Source organism: Galeopterus variegatus, unplaced genomic scaffold, assembly GCF_000696425.1.
Source record: "Galeopterus variegatus unplaced genomic scaffold, G_variegatus-3.0.2 Scaffold650, whole genome shotgun sequence".
Taxonomy (NCBI): Eukaryota; Metazoa; Chordata; class Mammalia; order Dermoptera; family Cynocephalidae; genus Galeopterus; species Galeopterus variegatus.
Genome location: NW_007726761.1, coordinates 166,223 through 186,881, shown reverse-complemented (window position 1 = coordinate 186,881; position 20,659 = coordinate 166,223). Strand labels below are relative to the sequence as shown.

The window sequence follows — 20,659 nt, the reverse complement described above, 5'->3', positions numbered from 1 at the left end:
AAAAAGTTATCCGTCCCTTTCTCTCCCCTACCAAGGGTAAAACTAAAACAAAAAAAACTATTTTTAAGTGGTTACCTATAGAGACAGCTAGGGAACAGGGCGGAAATGACAGGGAAAGAAGCTAGTTCTTCCAAATATTTTACATCATTATAAAACAAAATTAATTTTAAAACTTTTTTGAAAGTTGCAAAAATAGTGCAGAGCTCTCATATGCCCTTCACCCAACTACCCTTAATGTTAACATCTTATATAACTACTTTATGAAACCAGGAAATTAGCATTGATAAAGCACTCTTAACTGATCTGCAGCCTTTATTTGTTTTCCTTCAGCTTCTCACAAATGTTCCTTTTCTGTTCCATTAGAAGTCATGACTCCTTAGCCTCCTCTAATCTGTGACAGCTCCTTTGTCTTTCCTTATCTTTCATGACCTTGACATTTTTGAAGGGTACTGACCAGCTTTTGTAGAATGCCTCTCACTTTGTCTTTGCCTGATGTTTCTCATGATTAGATTTGAGGTTATGTATTTGGGGCAAGAATATCACAGAAGTGATGTTATATCCTCAGTGCGTCATATCAGAAGGTATATGATGTCAATATGTCTTAATACATGTCACCTAACTTTGATCACTAAGTTAAGATGGTGTCTACCAGGTTTCTCCACTGTAAAATAACTGTTTTTACCTTTTAAAATTAGTAAGTATCTTGTAAGACCATATTTTGAGACTATAAACATCCTGTTTCTCATCATGCTTTTGCCAATGAATTTTAGCATCCATCAGTGGTTGTTGCCTTCAATAATTGTTAGCACGGTGTTTGGCTAATGGTAATTTTATATTTCCATAATTCTTTCTACATTTATTAATAGGAATTCTACTATAAGGAACAGTTGTACTTTGTCTCCCATTTACTTATATCATATGGACTCAGAGATATTTATTTTGTGATCCACTACTCTCATTATATATGTTATTCTCAAGTTCAGGTTAGACCATCAGTAGCTCCTTCAAGTTGGCTCCTGTGTCCTTTTGACATGCTCCATCATTTTTTAAGCACTTCCTTATTTTATGACACCTTAGATGTTCGTGTTGCATTTTTTCTACTACAGCCTTGGAATTAACCATTTCTTCAAGGACCCCTGATATCTTTTATTTGAGAATAGCATGTAGAAACCAAGATCTGACTACGAGGTATGCCCACTGCTGCTGGAGTGTTACTGCTTCTAGACCCTCTGTGTAAACAGAAGTAGGACATATAAGTATGCGTACTAGCACAAGCACTCACAGCACACATCTGTGTTTATTCTGTGTACATCCATCCACAGTTGAGATTTCTGATTCCAGTCCAACACCACAGGGTTCACTATAGCCTTCTCCTCTTCCTTAATTTCTTTCTCTGGCAGGGAGAAGTCTGGATCTCATTTTCATATACGATATATTTAAACATTTATTCAATCCTAGTGTACACATCAAGTAGTTTCAGAATTGCTAACCTATAATTTGTGAAAAATAAATTTACCAGAGTGTAATAGTGGTTTGTAGTGTTGGGTTTTGGGGTGGTTTTTTTTTTGGTCTTTAGTATTTATAGTGTATAATCAAAGTACCATTTTCCAAAGTTACTTAGTTTAGTTATTTTCTTTCTCACCCCCTTCAGTGTGGTTAAATTAATGAAGTAAAAGTCAGTCCCTAGAGTTCAAAAGCAAAATGAAACAATTGAATCTAGCTGTGTATCAACTGGACAACCTAACTCCCAGAGAGGAATTATTTCTAGGGTCTATATTTTTGTACATTTTCATTTTGATATAATTTTATTTTGTAACTCCAATATACCCTTCATCTAGATTCACTAACTGTGTTTACAATTTATTTTAACAATTTGCTCTCTCTCTCTCCTCTGTATCTCTGTCTCTGCCTCTGAGTACCTACATAGATGCGCACGTGCACGCACACACACACAGACACACACATCACTTTTTGTCTGAACCATTGGAGAGTAAGTCATAGGCATTGTACCCTTTTATCCCCTAAATACTTTAGTGAGTGTTTTCTAAGTATAAGTACCTTCTCTTGTATTACCACAGTTCAGTTCTTAGGAAATTAAGAATACTGTTCTCTAATCAAGATCCATATTTAAATTTATCATTTCTTTCAACGTCCTTTATAGCTATCATTTCCCCAATCCAGGATCACTGATTACATTTAGTCTTCATGTCTCTTTAGTCCCCTTTAACCTGGATGAGTTCCTCAGCCTTTCTTTTTCTTTCATAACCTTTTAGTTTTTGAAGAGTAATGGCCAGTTGTTTTGCAGATTGTCCCTCAGTTTGGGTTTGTCTGTATTTCCTCAGAATTGGATTCAGATTTAGTACAGAATTGACACATCCTTCTCAATATATCAAATCCGGAAGAACATGATGTCCATTTGATGTTGACTTTGTTCACTGGTTAAGTGGTGTCTGTCAAATTTCTCTGTAAAGTTGCTATTTTTTCCCTTTGAAATTAATAAGCAATTTTGGAGAAATAACATTAAGACTATACCCATTCCTCATAAAAATTTTATCCTCTGGTTTTAACTTACATTGATGAATAACATTAAGACTATACCCATTCCTCATAAAAATTTTATCCTCTGGTTTTAACTTACATTTATCCTCTGGTTTTAACTTACATTTTTGCCTGAATCAGTCATCACTGTGATGGTTACAAAGTGATTTGCACTGTGTCACTCTGCGTTTTTTAGTTGGCATTCTGCTGTAAGGAAGAGTTTTCCTTTGTTCTCTCATTTATTTATTTGTCAGTATGATCTCATGGGGGATTTTTGTTCAGTAATCCATTACTATTTTTATTTTGATGTTTATATAGTCCTAGGCTTAGCCACTGAGCTTCAGGCTTCAACTGTTACTTTGATATGTCTCCATCATTCTTTAAGCTATTCTTTAAGCACTTCCATACATCTGGCACAGTAATATAGGATTATGCTTTCTCTACCCAAGCCCTGCCTACAATTAGCCATTTATCTAATTTGCCTTGGTTCTGTCTTGTGGAGAATGATATTTAGAAACCACAGCCTGCTAGGTTCTAGAACCATTGCTTCTAGGCCCTCTCAATGGACATAGCTAGAATATACATACATGCGCGCACACACACACACACACACACACACACACACACAGAATGGAAATATGCATATATGCATATCGTATGGATTAATTTGTATATTTTTATATATGCATATGTACATACATAAACATACAAACATATTCATCTCTATTTCTATAACTGTGTGTATATGTATGTATGTGAGTGTGTATACACACACATACCCCAACCGTGAATTATTACTGATATCTCTAATCCACTCTGATGCCACGGATTTATTCTAGTTTTCCTTTCTGTATTTGTAACTTCCTTCTCCTGCAGTGAAAGCCCTTACTCCTGTTACCCCTAGTATATTTACTCATTTGCTCAATCCTAGATTACACAGAGAGTAGTTTCAGGATTGCTAACGCTGCCACTGCAGAAAAGAAGCCTCCTTTCAAGCATGTATTTAAAACTACTATGACTGTATGTACTTAGCAGGATCTAACTCTAAGTGATTGGGGGGAGACAAAAATCTTACACTGTTTTCAGTAATTGTGTTTTGGGTGGATCATAATGGTACTGTTTTTATGAGACTGTTTTACATGTGTGTGTGTGTGTGTGTATAGATAATGGAATAAATCAAATGAGTAATTGATATTGGTGTGGTTAAGAACTGAGTTTTTCAGCATGGTCAGAAAGAAATACAGATATGAGGTTGATGAAGTTAAAATTCCACAGACATAATTTGAACTAAAAATATCAGTGTGACCTTATGTATTTTGTCATATATGCACATATTTATATATACTACACAGAAACCACTTCCTATATTTGACCACCGAATAGGCCTGGGAAGCATTCAGATTATTATCTCTAAATACCATTTTCCTATTCCTGCCTATGGCTGAACTGTTTCTTAGCTACTTATCCTGAAGCCTGGCCAAAGAGAGGAAGAATGAGATGCTCCCATGCTATGAAGACCTTTACTCTGGTCCTGCTGGTGGACCTGCTGTGTGCAGAGTGTCAGGGTCAGTGCTGCTGCGAGTGCTTGGCGGCCTCACACATAAGCTCCTGCCAGCCGGCCACATGCTCCTTCCTTGGTGGGGTCTGTGTCTCCAGGAAGTGACCTTCATTGTTGTCTGAGAAAGAGAGGGTGGAGAACAAGTTCTACCTTCCTTCCTGCCCCGACAATACCTTGGTAATTCAGGATATGCAAATTTGGGGCACCAAGATGAACTCCAAGCTTTCTTATTGGAAGAAGGAACTCTGTAATACAGTGGACCAGGCCGCAGTCAGTGTGTGGACCCAGGTCAGGGAACCCCTGCTCAGCCCAGGGTTTGCCCTTCTCTGGGCCCTATTTTGATGGCCCTTTCCCGTGACCCCTCTTCTCTCCCAGTACTTACCAGGCTTCTCAGTCTTTGGGCAGTTTGGCACTGAGTTACAGAAATTCTGGTGTGGTTTTTAGCCATGAGGTTAGGGGAAGGATGTGGGCAGGGCAGGACTGGGGGCTTCCTTGTCTAGGGACTCTGACACCAGTGAGTCCCTGGTGGGCAGACATTGAATCCCTGCTTAGGCTCACCCCCTTTCTCTGGGCCCACTGCCACCTCTGTCCAAAGCAAGGAAGGAACCCAGGTCTCCAGGGATACCTGCAGGCCTCGCCCATATGGCATGACCATCCCTCCCTTGCAATGTCAGTGAACACCCTTCTGCTTAGGAGGGGAAAAAAACATTTCTCACTAAAAGAAACCAGGATTCCTGGGGGGGGGGGGGAGGCTAAATCCTGGTCTGGGCAGGAAATATACAAGAGGAGTATGGAAAGTGTTGAAAGCTAGGGAATTATCAGTGACTACAGGTCTTTGATACAACATACGAACATAAATATGCACATATCCATATCTCTCTCTGTATCCATATGTACGTGTACATGTGCATACACAGACATAACACCTAACCATGAGTATACTAATGTCTCCAAATCTATTCTAACACCACACATTTTATTCTAGTCTTCCTCCTTTCCATATTTGACTGGATTGTGTCAAAAGAACTCAGGAGCCAACTCAAAGAGGCTCCCACAGGCCATATTTGAACAGCAGTAGGAATAGTAATATGGCAAATATCTTTAAATGCATGACTTCATTGCTTTCCTTAAAAACTAATAATAATAATAAAAACCTTCACTGAACACTTTTAGAGGATGTTATTTTGGAAACTGATTATTTATTTAAAGAGAAAGAATCAAACATTTAGCTTGTGTCTTCTATATGAATTATATATCAGGGTAACCAAAAAATTGATAAAGGGAATTGTAACCCCTAGTGAAGCAATGACAATCAATTCAAAAGAAAGACAGATACCCTGTGCCTCTTGATAGAAATTCAGACACCACCTATGAAATACTCTACCCAAAAGTCAAATCTTAACCTGATCCAGTCTCAAGATAGAGCTTCCAGTTTAGAGGAAATACAGGGAGGAGAGGCACCTGTTCAGTGACACAGTAGGAATGCAGTTGGCAAAATGTAGACTGTGAGAAACTATAGGACAGGTTCCTGGTCTCCTTAACAAATAAGTTGCATTTGATAAAAAGGAAGATTGAAGACCGGGAGTATCTTAAAAGAGACTTGAAGCATAACTAATTGCAATGTATGGGGCATATTTGGTTCTACATCCAAACATGCAAACTTAAAAAATTATGAGATAAGCAGGGAAGTTGGAACACAGACTATATATTTGGTACTAAGAATTAGTTTTTTTAAGTGTGCCAATAGTAATATATGTTTTACAAGAGTTCATATCTTTAGAAATAAATGTTGAAATCTGTAAGGATGAAATAGTATGATGCCTATGATTTGCTTTCTAACAATCTTGAAGGGTAAGGTTGTGGTAGACATTAAACAGGATTTCCGTTACGAGGTCATTATACTTTTCTCTGTTTTTGTCTATGTTTGAAATTTTCTACAATAAAATTAAAAAATAAAAAAGTGTTGCTGCCAGCTCTGAGGACTTTCCCAAGAGGGCAGGATGGTGTCCTGGGAAATGAGTGCCACTCATAATGTGCCCATGTGCGAGCCACAAGCTCAGAGGGTGGGACACCATGTCCTTCTCATTACTCTGTCCCTGACACTCAGTAAACTGTAGGTGAAGAGATGAATGATGCCGAAGGTACAGCTGACATTTGGGTGGATGCTGTTCCCACATCAGTCCCATGACTCATGATTGTGAGAGCTGGCCACTGACACCTGATGGTATTTAAGCACTTCTTTGTTCTTGGGGCTGCTGCCATCATATGTGTAGACATGATGTGTATGACCCTCCTCCTTCCCAGGCTCAGGCCCGATGTCACCGCATAGGCCAGAGCAAAGCCGTGAAGGTGTATCGCCTCATCACTCGGAACTCCTACGAGAGGGAAATGTTTGACAAGGCCAGCCTAAAGCTGGGCCTGGACAAGGCTGTTCTTCAGGACATCAACCGGAAGGGCGGCACCAATGGGGTGAGTATGATGGACCTGCTCTGGAGCCTTCAGGAGCATTGGTCACGCAGCCTGGGCCTCTCCAGGGCTTTCTCCTTATGGCTGTTTCAGGGTTCACATTCACTGTATTGAGTCAGCTCACACATCACTGTTGGGTAATTCCCTGTAGTAGAGGATAGTTCAGGGTCAGGTCTCTGCATTTTCTAGATGAATAAAGGAAATCTGTAGGAATAGTTATGTGGTAGGATTACTCAACATGCAATAACATTTCAGTAAGCAGAATTTTTAACCATGCCCATTAGAAGCCAGTAGATCTTAACACTCTTAACTATGTGAATATGTATTTATTACCATGCCTTACCTCATACTCCAGACTTTGACCTTCTCAAGAGTATAGTGGGATCAATTTTATCTGTGTCCCCTATGGCCTTTAGCAGTGCTGGGCATATTAAAGATGTTGAATGCATGATGAGATGATTAGTGAATAAATGAATGAATAAGTTAGCAGCTTGAAATATGGCAGTTAAAATCTTTTCCCCCTCTGGAGGATGGATAAAAATTACAGCTAAGAGTCTTAAATTGTCTTAAAGTATAGGCAAATAGAGCAGAATATGTCCTTAATCTCTGGGCTCAGGGCATCAAAGATTGGGAAATAAAACCTTCCAAATGACTTTAGTGCAGATGTTCTATATCCTCTTAGCTATGCATATGTTGCTAAGTATAATACTTCAAATTACCCATGCTGGGAGTCATGGAATTCCCTCTTGTGATTGATATAAAGAGAACCAGATTCTTAATTAGAACCAGGAAAGGGTGTTTTGAACCCCGTTTCCTGTTTTCAGCAAGCAGTTGAGAAGATCACACTTGGCACAGGATCCTTTTATTTCTTTTCCAGTTAAGAAATGACATCATTTCCAATACTAATGTATTTATTTAATAATAAATAAATCATTATTCTTCAGTTTGTTTGGTACATCTGGAGGTTTTTAAAGATACAGGCTCAAACTAAAATAGAAAGATGTCAAATATATCCTTTTCAGTGATGCATAGTTTTAATGGCTTGTGACAGGTGATAATAACCAAAATCCTGAAGAATGTTAGGGCTCTTGGATTATGTATTGGGCTTTATTCCAGAACTCCCTATGGAGGATTGTCTGCCTGCCCTCCCCAGAGTACCTTTCTGAAGTTTGTTGTCCATGTCCTTTGTTCCTCTGACATGTGGAGGAACTGTGCTCTGAATCATAAAGGGCAGATTTGAAGCTATTTTTCTCCTGTGCATTTTCCACTTTGTGAGTAGCCTTTGGTGACCTGTCCAGGTACAGCAGCTCTCAAAAATGGAGGTGGAAGACCTGCTCCGGAAAGGTGCCTATGGAGCCTTAATGGACGAGGAAGACGAAGGCTCCAAGTTCTGTGAAGAAGACATAGACCAGATTCTGCAGAGGAGAACCCACACCATCACCATCCAGTCTGAGGGGAAAGGGTCCACTTTTGCCAAGGTACAGAATGTTCTCCAGAGAATGGGAGGGAAGAGAAAACTGTTTGTTCTTCGATCCTCATTAGCAAGGCTTCCATTTCTCTAAATGTAAACCCTTGAGGTTGTCTGGCTGTACACCTAGTCTGCATGACTCTGAAGACGTAGGTCCTTAGAGGAAGTCTGAATAGTGAGTCAAGGGCCATGGAAAGAAAACCCCACTCCTAACCTGTGAGAGCTGATCCTGAGCAGGCAGGAGAGGCGCTTTAGATTGTAGTTGCTCCGTTCGCTCTTCACAAGGATGGCTCTGAAACCTTTGAGTGGTCGTCTTGATGCCCTTGGAGAGCACTCCTTGATCACTGTCAGGAAGCAGAACCTCCAGTGAACGCTCTGTTCCTCAACTGAATGTGGTGTTCATTTCATGGGAAAGAGCTTTTACGTAAGATTCCCAGCTTCAGGTCTAGGTGCCTCTTTCCTCTGCTGTTCAAGTCACTGGGTGTAGAATTTAGCAGATCACTCAGGTTTCCCAGGCCACAGGCTCTGCCAATTCTTGTGTGAGCTTTGTGCCCTATTTGATTAAATCTCCTGTTTGGTGACTTGTTTAGTACTTTTTCAGTGGGACATTTTGTGCTTTACAGGGAGAATATGGCTGATTGAACGCTTATCTCTACACCCTATGCTGCCCAGCCCAGTGCCTTTTCCATAACAGACATTTGTTAACTGTTGAACTGATGGAAAAATTAAATCCAGCAAAGTTTTAAGAATTAACCCTTTCGGGCCGGCCCGGTGGCACACTGCTACAGTGCGCCGCTTGGGAAGCGCGACGGCGCTCCCGCTGAGGGTTTGGATCCCACATACAGACCGGCCGCTCACTGGCTGAGCAAGGAGCGGGGGCAACGCCGAGGGTTGCGATTCCGTTGCCGGTCCCAGTCCGGTACGGGCGCGACACTGAGGGTTGCGATCCGTTGCTGGTCACGAAAAAAGACAAAAAGACAAAAAAAAAAAAAGAATTAACCCTTTCATAGAGAAGTAGACACCATGTAACATGTTGCTTCCAAGTTTAAGTTCCAAAAAATAATCCTATAGATTGAAATTGTAATTTCCTCACACAGTGTTTATAACAAGAGAAAAAAGAATAGTTTTGAGATTTACACATTCATTTTAGAAACTCTGTTAGGGGTTTAGGTTTTAAAGGCAGGTAGATAATATACTTAAGTTTTGGTGCATTTGAAATAACAGGTGTTTTATTAGTTTGTACTGTGTTCAAGTACAGTTTATTGACTCTTATCTTCTTCACAGGCTAGCTTTGTGGCTTCAGGAAACAGAACAGATATTTCCTTAGATGATCCTAACTTTTGGCAGAAATGGGCTAAAATAGCTGAACTAGACACCGAAGCAAAGAATGAAAAGGTACAGCATAAAAATATTCTGTTCCTTTGAATATTTCACTGGTATCTTATTTGATTATAAATTCCTATATAGCTCAAGTCATTATTTACTCCCAAGTCTTGGTTCTTAAATGAGATATTTGTAACATTAAAACATGCCTTGGCATGTAGATAGCACTTGATAAATGTTAACTGTTATAATTTTAGAAGGGCCTAATGGGACATACAGTCAGCTGAGTACCCATGAAGTTAAACGAAGGCAATTAAAACTGGAACTGGCCAAACAGGTCAAGTTCAGCCCCATGTCTCAAGCCAACATTTCATCCCTGGCATGTGACTATTTTACCTATATTTCAACACTTCCTCACCAATGACAAGTAATAGGAAGAGGGGAAAAGCATGACAAAGAAAAGTTTGTTGGCTTTACCTCCTTCTTTCAGTGTCTCGAGTTTCTCTGTTTCTGAACATGAGAAAGAGAATGGGCTTAGGAATGAAACTAGAGCATGGATTTGGGCAAGGTGCTTGACCTCCCTGAGACAAGTGGCAAAAGGAGGTGGTACCGCCCACACTGCAGGGTTGGGAGGTAACACTGGTGAGCGTAACTGGCTCCAGTACCTAGCCCACTGTGATGCACCCCTTAAATGTTAGATTCCCTACCTCCAGCTCTGACCCTATATCCTCACTTTCTACCCATCTTCTCATGTGAGGGCTGGACTCTCATGGCCTCACAAACCCAGAAGTTAATCCTTGCTTTTGTCACACTGATTCAGTCACCCGTCCCAACCAGAACTATTCTTCTATTTACCCACCAGAGGTTGCTTAATCCAATTTAATCTTCTAAGAAGATTCTGCAGTCCCCTTTAGGAACCTGTTTTAAGCATTTTACAGTGTCACAATCAAGAATTTACTCTGTGTGCAGGACAGTGGGGTCTCAGAGAGGGGAAGAAAGAGCTCTTGTCCTATAGGCAGTAAGAAGCAGTTAGATCATTTTGAGGTGGGAAGCAAGGTGACTGGAGCAGGGATAACACTAGAAATTTGTGATCTGGGCTCCACAGAGGGGTGTTGAGGCGTGAGGAGCAGGAAATGGTGGAGACTAGAGAAAGAACAACAGGTGCGGCCAGGGGAGCCACCATAATGAGGAGGTTCCTGAGCTAGGGATTGTGTTCTCAGTGAAAGACAAAAGGCTGAAAGATAGTAACAGTGGAAGGCAGAGAATGAAGCAACAAGAACATGTTTGTCTTCAGAAAGTTGTTGAGCAGATGGAGTTCTCTGACTTGTTCTGGCTCAGAACACAGACTGTTCTCTGCATTCTGGGCAGAACAGCGGGAGCTCACCACTCCAGTCTTTCTTGGCAAGAGCAGACTGCCAGTCCAGGCACTGGGGAGTCTTGCTGGCCATACCCTTGCTAGAATGACTGCAGAAACAGCAGATGGAGGCAGACAGCACTGGGGGCCGGGGTGCAGGCCAACTAGAGCAAGTCCCAGAGAAGCCTCTTGGCTTGTCCAGTGGTCATGGCAACAGCAGGTATGCTGAGAAGAAAGAGCCGTTCTTGCTGGAGAATGAGATGGGGGCGAGGTTCCTTCCCAAATGTGTCCTGTGAAATAGCACCAGGAGATGTGTGTGCACTGTGGTGGGAGATGGGAGTGGAAAGAAGAGGGGCTTTCTCAACAACAGTCCTCTCCATTTCCAGGAAAGCTTAGTGATTGACCGACCTCGTGTGAGGAAGCAGACCAAACACTACAACTCGTTTGAGGAGGACGAGCTCATGGAGTTCTCAGAGTTAGACAGTGACTCAGATGAAAGGCCCACCAGATCCAGGCGCCTCAATGACAAAGCCAGACGCTACCTGCGAGCCGAGTGCTTCCGGGTGGAGAAGAACCTGCTCATCTTTGGGTGGATATTAGCTCTGCTTAGTGGGGGGGGGGGTCCCCCTGTTTTTCAGTCCCTGGGATTTGTCCAGTGTGTCTCTGCAGCCACTTCTGGAATTACGGGCTGATGGGGAGCTGTTAGAGCAAGAGAGAACTGCACTTTCTGCCCCAAATCCCCCTCAGTCATTGTATGCTCTGCACCAAAATATAGACATGCCGTGATTTTCTCACTTGCTTGTCACAGCAAATCTCTGGTACTGATTTGCTGTCTGGTACTGATTTCCTGCTTTATCCCCCGCAAGAATATGTAAGGAGTCAGTGCAACAGATGCTACAGTCATGGCATGACTCGTGCAGGCTCTGGCTTTGGTGGAAATAGAAGGTTCAGCTCCTGCGAGTTCACCATTGCTTTTGAATACTACAACTGGACTCTCTTAATTCCAAATTTTTTACCTGATCCCAATATTTTGATCCCTCCCTTCTTAACATTCTAGTGGCCATATGAGGCTCTCAGTGTCCAATGTTCCAGTCACCTTAGTGACATTTGGTGTGCTACAGTCATACAGTCCTCAAAGGCCTTTCAGACACAGCCCCTAGGGTGGTTAATGGGCCCAGCAGAGAACGAGAAGCACTGTGGCTTTTGGATATGCTGCTGTGGGGAGGGTGTGGTGTGGCCCTTTTTCCACTAACACCTTTCTGTATTTCCACCATCAGCTGGGGCCGGTGGAAAGACATCCTTACTCATGGGCGATTCAAGTGGCATCTGAACGAAAAGGACATGGAGATGATTTGCCGTGCCCTGCTAGTGTACTGTGTCAAGCATTATAAGGGGGATGAAAAGATTAAGAGTTTTATTTGGGAATTGATCACACCTACCAAAGATGGGCAGGCCCAGACCCTCCAGAACCACTCAGGTGAGAGGAGGCAGGGCCACGCCTGAGAAGCAGACCCCCTGCACTTTCATCCCCTCTTCTTGGGTGGGTCCATGTTGCTGTACTTTGGGTGACTTCTCTTTTTCAGATGAATTACAGGGGCAAAGATGAATTACATCCTTGGGACAAGGATGAGGATGCTTTCAGTTCTCCCTCAGAGTCATCCCTTCTTACGTCTGAGATTTTAAGTACAGCTGGGCCTGTCAAAGCTTTCCACATGCCAGTCCTGTCCACTGACTGAGTCTTACAGGGGTTCCTCTCCTGAATCAGGGACTCACACCTTGTGCTCTCTGATTTCCTTTTACCTTTCACCGTTCTGTCCCTGTTCCACCTCTGGCTGTGCCTTTTTTTGTACTGTGTTTCTCCTTCCCTGGGCTTAGACACAGTTCCCCTCAGGTTACAGGCCAAGTGTTCCTTTTCCCCAGCTAGGTTGTGAGTTCCGAAGGACACAGGTTATGTTACACCTTTCTTGATTCTCACAGAGTACTTGGTAAGCCTTACTGACTGACTAAAGGGAAGTAGGGGACCACGGACCTTGCCTCACTACCATCATGTGGACTGAGGAGCAGGGTCTGTCATCCAGGGCCCACCATGCATGGCCTGGATGCCTCTTTGCAATGCCAGCCTAGCTCTGTTCCAACACCCTTGTGTAAGCCCCCTTGGCTCATCCACTTGCCCTACACTGTCTTTCTGTTTCAGGGTTGTCGGCCCCAGTCCCCAGAGGGAGGAAAGGGAAGAAGACGAAGAACCAGCTGCTGCTCCCAGAGCTAAAGAATGCAGACTGGCTGGCCACCTGCAACCCTGAAGTGGTCTTACATGATGATGGCTACAAGAAACACCTCAAGCAGCACTGCAACAAGTGAGTGTGCCTCTCCTATCCCGTGGTGGCAGCCCTGCTCAGCCTGTCTGGGCTCCTGGGAATCCCACAGGAGACCCCTTCATGCTCCTGTAGTACATACGGTCTTACATGATGATGGCTACAAGAAACACCTCAAGCAGCACTGCAACAAGTGAGTGTGCCCCTCCTATCCCGTGGTGGCAGCCCTGCTCAGCCTGTCTGGGCTCCTGGGAACCCCACAGGAGACCCCTTCATGCTCCTGTAGTACATACTGTGCAATATGCAAGGTCTGGAGAGACAGGATATGTTATCTGTGGCCTGAACTGGGTCAGAATTCATTGACTTTAAAGCTCCTCTAACTCCTTTGACGACATTTCTTCTCTCCCACAGCATCTGGCCTCTCTGCCAATGCATTGTATACCCTTGGGGATTTTTCTAATCTGACTCCCCAAAGCCCATCAGCATACCCTCTGCTGCTGAGGACACATTAGTGAGGGCAGGACACTGGGGTCACTGACCACTGCTCCCAGCCCCCTATGCCAGGTTGCCTCCTTTTCCAATTCACTGGTGCCATTCATGGCCTCCAGTTATTTGATAGGCATGCACTTGAGAAAGTATCCTTTATATCCATAGGCAAAAAGCTGAGGGGGGTGGGTAAAGAATGGGGGGCAGCAAAAAACAGTGATGGAAAATGAAACTCTGTTCTTCTGTGGTTTAGTCTTGGGGAGTTAGGGCACTCAGCCACAAAACAATGACAAGTTTGCACGTGGATATTTGCATCCCTGTACAGTGTTTCTGACCTTTGCAAATTATCTATTCCAACTCTAGGTCATACAAGAGTTATTGCCCCAGCATTCCTGGCAGACAGTGAAGTTTCTGCCTGCACACCTCTGGTTATCAAGAGTTTATTACCTTATAGGTTAAGATATTTTTGTTGGTTTTTCCTGCCTCCCTGTAACATGCACTTTGTGGTTCTATAGTTATAGTTGGGTTGAGACTTAAAGGACACATACTGTTGATAGTAGAGCATGGCTGGTGTAGAATCCAGTGATGTGTTTGATGTTACTGAATCATAGTCACCATATGGGGAACTGAGAAAGAGGAGGTTAGTTGGGTAAGGGAATCCATTGAGAGTATACCTGACATGCCAGGCTAACTAAAGATTTTATTGTAAATACAAAGAAACGATGTTTCTTGAACAAGTGAGGCACATGATTAAAAAAAAGAAGAAGAATGATATTTGGGAAGAAAAACTAATCCGGCAACAGTTTGCAAGATACAGAGGAAAGTGAACCAAGAGCTAAATGGCCAACTATGAGAGTTCTATCATAATTAGCAAATTTACTACCATCCCATTATCAGATAAGGGTTAAAACAGACTCAGGGATCAAGACTACCTGGATTTAAATTCTGGCCCCATTACTTGGCCAGCAGGTGAATTACTTAACCTACATGTATAAAATGAAGATAATAATAGTTCCTACTTCCTAGCATTGTTATGAGGGTTAAGTGAGCTAATTCATGCCTGGCACACAGTAAGCACTCAACATTGTTTGTTGTTAGTAGTAATATATTACTTAGAGACGTGAAATTGTTGTCAACAGAACTTTAAAAAGTTAAAAAGCAACTGCTTCAAAACCAAGCTAAAAAAAAAAATCAGGATGGTGGTTATCCATTGGGGAATGGGACAGTGACTAGACGGGAACACCAGGGGGGACTTCTGGGGAAATAGTCTGCTTCCTGGTCTGGATGCTGAATACACATGTGTTTTGCTTGTGGAAATTCATGACACTGTACATTTATGCAAAGTGTGCTTTTTGGAAGTATATTTCACATCAATAAAATGGAAAAAGAAAGGAAAAGAGATGCAGCCACCCAAAATATTAATCAGTTGTTTTGTTTGGCCAAAGCGAGATTGCTACAAACCTACTGCATGCTCCAGCTGTCCTGCCCTTTGAGTTCAGACACCAACTGGGATTATAAACTCACTCTGGGAGGAGATGACTCTATGAGAATTGTCCTTCTGTCCCCTAAATTGATTTGCTTCCTGTTTGGAGAACAAGTGAATACTATTGGCTTTAAATTCTATTTTCTCATGCTAACAATACTGCCAAACATCAACACATTTGCTGCTTTTTAGAAAAACAGAAACAGTTCTCCCTATCTTAAATCTTAAGGAAGCCTTACTGCAATTGAGCTAGACCTCTGCAGGTAGGACTCTGACATTCTGTTCTAGTTGTTACTAAAGAGGCCATCAGCTACTACCACCTAGGGATAAGGATCAGCAATGGTTGTAAATTCTTAGAGTTCTTATTCTCTGGGCTTCAAAAAAAAAAAACCTCAAAATTCTTGGAGTTGATTGACAGCTGAGGTAAGGAATAGCATACCAGAGACCCAAGAGTTCTTTTCAATCTAAAGTTCTAACTTTGTGCGTTTCACCTATTACTTGAGCCCACAGTGGAACTTTCTACCCAGGTATAATAGAAATTTTGCTTGTGTTAAAGCCTCAAACCTTCATTATTAACTTCTTTTGAATAACTTATATATGTGTGTGTATTAGTCCATTTATGTTGCCTTTTTACCTGAAACTGGGTGATTTATAAAGAAAGTGAAGTTTATTTCTTACAGTTTCTGAAGCTGGTAAGTCCATGTAGTGGTGGCAACAGTGACCCAGGGGTCTCACATTGCAAGATGGTGGAAGCAGATAGAGAGAGCTTGTCACTCCCTCTCTTTTTAAAGCCCTCAGAACCACGCCCCTGGCCACCATTTTTAGTCCATTCACTACTGGACAGTCCTACAATCCAATCACCTCTTCAAGGCTCCACCTTTCAGTTACCATAATAGGATTTTCCACCCTCTTTACAGTCACTGTGGGGGCTAAATTTTTAATACATAAAACCTGGGGGACACAATTCAAGTTTCAGGGAGTTTTGGGGGGACGTAATTCAATCCACTACATTCCGCCCTGGCCTCCCAAAGCTCATGTCCTTTTCACATACAAATACATTCATTTCATCCCCAAAGTCTCAACTTGTTTGAATTCAAAAGTCAAAAGTTCAAAGTCCCATCTATGAAATTCAAAACAAGTTATCTACTTCCAAGATACAATGATGGGACAAACATAGGGTACATATTCCCATTCCAAAAGGGAGAAATAGGCCAAAAGAAAGGAGAAACACGTCCCAAACAACTCCTAAACCCAGCAGAGCAGGCATTAAATCTCAAAGCTGGTGAATCATGTACCTTGACTCCATGTTTGATGTCCTGTGCCTGCTGGTGTGGGGGTTGTGTCCCCAAGTCCTCGGATAGCTCTACTCCTATGGCTTTCCTGGTTGCAGGCCACACTTCAGCTCTCCCAGGCTGGGGTTCCACTCTGGTAGCTCCACAAGTCTGGGGTCTCCATGGCGGTCCTGCTCTCATGGCTCCACTAGACATGGCACTGATGGGATTTCTCTGCTGCAACTCCAACCCCATGTTTCCACTCTGCATTGCTCTAGTGAAGGTTGTGTGCGGTAACTCCATAGATCTCTTCCAAGGCCCCCAGACTTTTCCAGTCATCCTCTGAAATCGGGGTGGAGGCTCCCAAGCCTTCCCAGCTCTGGCATTCTCTGAGCCTGTAGACTTAACACCACATGGACACTGTCAAGGCTTCTGGCTTCTATTTTCCAAAGCTGCATGTCCAGCACACCTGGGGTCAATTTACCCACAACTGGAGTAGCCAAAGCAGCTGGGGGTGCTGGTGCTGGAAGCAGCTTCCCAAGGTGGTCCTGGGCAGTGAGCCCATGGAGGGCTCCTCAAGCCTGTTCCCCAAGAGCATTCTGTCTCCCTAGGTCTTTGGGCCAGAAATGGAAGAGCTGTTCCCAGAGACTTCTGTAATGCCTTCAGGTCTTTTTCTCCTTCTCTTGATAATCCCTTTCCTTTGTACTAATCTGCTTAGCTAATCTCTGGGCTGCACCATTGCATGCTCTCTGCTTCTCTACCACATGGCCAGGCTGCAGATTTTCCAAATCTTTACATTCTGCTTTCCTTTTAAATGCTGGCTTCATGTTGTACCTTTGCCACCATAACTCAGAGTAGTCTGTTGCAAGTAGCCATGCAGCTTCCTTAATGCTTTGCTGCTTAGAAATTTCTTCTGCCATATACTCTGGTTCACAACTCTTAAGTTCCAACTTCCACAAAGTCCTAGGGCATGGACAGAATGCAACCAAATTCCTTGCCAGTTCACAGCAAGAGTGATCTTTGCCCTAGTTTCCAATAAACTCCTTATTTCCATCTGAGATGTCCTTAAAATGGTCTTTACAGTTCATATTTCTATCAGCATTCTGCTCGCCACCACGTAACCAGTCTCTAAGACATTCCAAACTTTCTGTGTTTTTTTTGTCTTCTTCTGAGTCTCCAACCTCTCCTCAACACCCAGTTCCAAAGCCATTTCCACATTTTCAGGTATTTGTTATAAGCAACACCCAGTTCTCTGATACCAGTTTTCTGTATTAGTTCATTTTGTTGCTTATAACAAAATACCTGTAACTGGGTGATTTATAAAGAAAACAAAATTAATTGTTTACAGTTTCTGAGGCTGATAAGTCCAAAGTCCATCTGGTAGTGGCGACAATAACCCAGGGGTCTCACATTGCGAGATGGTGGAAGCAGAGAGCATAGAGAGAAAGAGAGAGAGCTTCTCATTCACTCTCTTTTTAAAGCCCTCAGAACCACACCCCTGACCACCATTTTTAATTCATTCACTACTGCATGGTCCTACAGTCCAATCACCTTTTCTTTTTTTTTTTTTGTCTTTTTCGTGACCGGTAAGGGGATTGCAACCCTTGGTGTGGTGTCGCCCGCACCGCGCTCAGCCAGTGAGCGCACCAGCCATTCCTATATAGGATCCGAACCCGCGGCGGGAGCATTGCTGCGCTCCCAGCGCTGCACTCTCCCAAGTGCACCACAGGGTCGGCCCCCAATCACCTTTTCAAGGCTCCACCTTTCAATGACAGTAATAGGATTTCCCAACCTCTTAACAGTCGCAGCGGGGGCTAAGTTTTTAATACATAAAACTTGGAGGACACAATTCAAGTTTCAAGGAGTTTTGGGGGGACATAATTCAATCCACTACAATGTGTTAAAAAAAAATTCTGTCAAAAGTAAGTTTTCCTCCCATCTCCAGTTCCTCTGTTGCCCACTCCAGGTTGACCAGTGTTAACCTGGTTCTTCCAGAGAGACTCTATGCATGTACCAGCATATGTGAGTCTACAACCTACTTTTTGTCTTTCTTAAAATGGTGTGTATTTTACAAACTGTTTGTGATCCTTTTTTTAACAAATTAGCTGGAGATCAGTTTCTATATGAATATATGTAAACAGATTTTTATTTTAAATGGCTAGCCTTCACTCTTGACTGGTATTGAGCAAATTACAAGCACTCTTCTAAATCTCGCTGCAGCTTAGCCTTGAACATGAAGCATTTTTAACAAATTAGCTGGAGATCAGTTTCTATATGAATATATGTAAACAGATTTTTATTTTTAATGGCTAGCCTTCACTCTTGACTGGTATTGAGCAAATTACAAGCACTCTTCTAAATCTCGCTGCAGCTTAGCCTTGAACATGAAGCGTCTCTTCAACAGTGGTCTGCTTCTCTGTGCCTGCCCTTCTTTTCATCCCATTTTTGCACACATTGAGCCAGGCCCCACTCTCATCTTCTGTGCTTTAACTCTTTATGGTTGGTCTCATTTTACAACTAGACTGCTGTAGGTTCCTCAAGCATGGTTCAGGGCACGTAGTAGCTGCCCAGCAAATACTTGCTTAATTGCTTTGTCTCAAAACATGTTTGGTGCATTCCCATGGAGGCTGAGTTTGATCCTTGCAGAATCACAGTGAATTGAGCACCTCAGGAGAGAAGACATGTTACCATAAAATATAGACACCTGGCTTTTAAATATTCATTTAGCCATGTATGAAGCTGTTTGAAAGCACCAACATTCAACATTACTCTTCAGTAACTGGTAAACTGGTAATGGGCCTCTTGGAAGCCAGCTCTGCCTAAGAGGTCATTGTGGCCATGTGGACGAGGTGAGTAGTCTTAAAGAACAGGAGGGGCGCTCTGTTTCTGCTGCCCCCTGTGGTTCGTGGGATGATCTGATACATGACTGATGAGATACCGTTTTCTCCTGTGAAACAGGGATGATGATCATAGTGTCTGCCATGGTATATAGTGTTTTGTTTTTCTGGTGCTTTCTCATATATTACTTCATATCACTAATTACATGGTAATGCCCAGAATTTCTCTGTGTTAACTTGGGGATGTGGTTCACAGGCAGTTGTGGGTTCTAATTTGTTTGCATTACTGTGTTCACCTTTCATAGGGTACTTTTGCGAGTCCGGATGCTGTACTACCTAAAAGCTGAAATACTGGGAGAAGCAGCTGATAAAGCATTTGAAGGAACTCCTGCCAGGTAAAACAAATCAATCTTGGCTCTCAGTGTTAAAGAATTGACATAAAATGTCTGTTCATGGAGCTTGACAAACTTGTCTGTTCTTCAAGAGGCATATGTTCCCACCCCGCCCAGGACCAGTGACCCAGATGGTAGCGCAGGCAAGTAGAATAAGGACAGTTCAGGCAGGTTATCTACAAATAAAATGAAGGTGAAGACGGTTTCTTATAAACACAGCTTTGGTGAGTTTTTTAGTTCATTTCACCCCCAATAGTGTTGTAAAATTGTTTTTTAAACAGTAATTTCTCTACCTTAAGTAATGAATTAATGAGTGTCATTTACTTTAATAGGCTTGATCCAAGTATAGACTAGAAGTTTTACCCAGATTCCCATTCTTGGCCTTAGTACTCTTATACATTTGAGTATTTCTCTTTTATTTGCTAATCATATTAATAATAATACTTGGTGGCCTGTTAGATTTGTTGTACCTAGTTTTGCAGATTAGTGTTTCCAAAACTATAGAATCTTATGGGAGTCTCCCAGAATTTCAGGGAATAAGGCTGCTAAGCTCTCAGCTGCCACTTGATAAAGCTGTCAGAAAGTCACAATTTATAGGTGAAATCACCAGACAGCCTCCTTTGCCTTCCCCAGAGTTGCGGTTTGCTCTGTCCCTATACATGCCTGTCATTCCCAGGGAACACTAAAGGTATTGATATTTGGACTTTGCTTTGAGATTACTTGAGGCCATAGTTTCTTCTTTCTCTTTCTTTCCATTGGTCAGTGCTAATGGCTTTAGCAGGCATAGAAGCACTAGAGAAGGAGAGAGGGACATAGATAGCCCTACCCATGCGGCAGTTTGTGATCAGAACCAATCCTCACAGTGACTATTACTACTTGATATGCCTCTGGAATCACTGTGGTAATTTCCAGTAGGGATAGGGGGATTGTGTGTTTTGGTAGAAAGGTTCTATTTGAGTTGTATAAATGCAGCAGAATTGAACTTGATAGTTTACATCAGGTGTTGCCTGGCAGAAGTTATCTGAACTTACTCACCCTACTGCCATGTGCTTTGAGTGTTGGAAGGTAGCTAGGTAGAACGTGGAGAGGGAGAGTGCATTGCCCACTCTCTTCCTTCCTTTTCTCTGCTTTCTTCAGTCTCTCACTGGCCCTATTCAGGTTTAATGCCTTG

The 20,659-nt window shown here is 42.5% G+C and overlaps 1 protein-coding gene across 1 annotated transcript in view; it reads left to right on the top strand.

Annotated features, from left to right (window-relative positions):
• The window catches only part of CHD6 (chromodomain helicase DNA binding protein 6), a 150,479-nt gene that overhangs the window by 87,125 nt on the left and 42,695 nt on the right, over positions 1 to 20,659 (top strand). Inside the window, exons 17-23 of the mRNA XM_008570986.1 lie at positions 6,401 to 6,565; positions 7,861 to 8,040; positions 9,315 to 9,425; positions 11,094 to 11,296; positions 11,985 to 12,184; positions 12,902 to 13,061; positions 19,402 to 19,491. Coding sequence (XP_008569208.1) covers positions 6,401 to 6,565; positions 7,861 to 8,040; positions 9,315 to 9,425; positions 11,094 to 11,296; positions 11,985 to 12,184; positions 12,902 to 13,061; positions 19,402 to 19,491 — 1,109 coding nt within the window. The remainder of the gene's footprint in view (positions 1 to 6,400; positions 6,566 to 7,860; positions 8,041 to 9,314; positions 9,426 to 11,093; positions 11,297 to 11,984; positions 12,185 to 12,901; positions 13,062 to 19,401; positions 19,492 to 20,659) is intronic.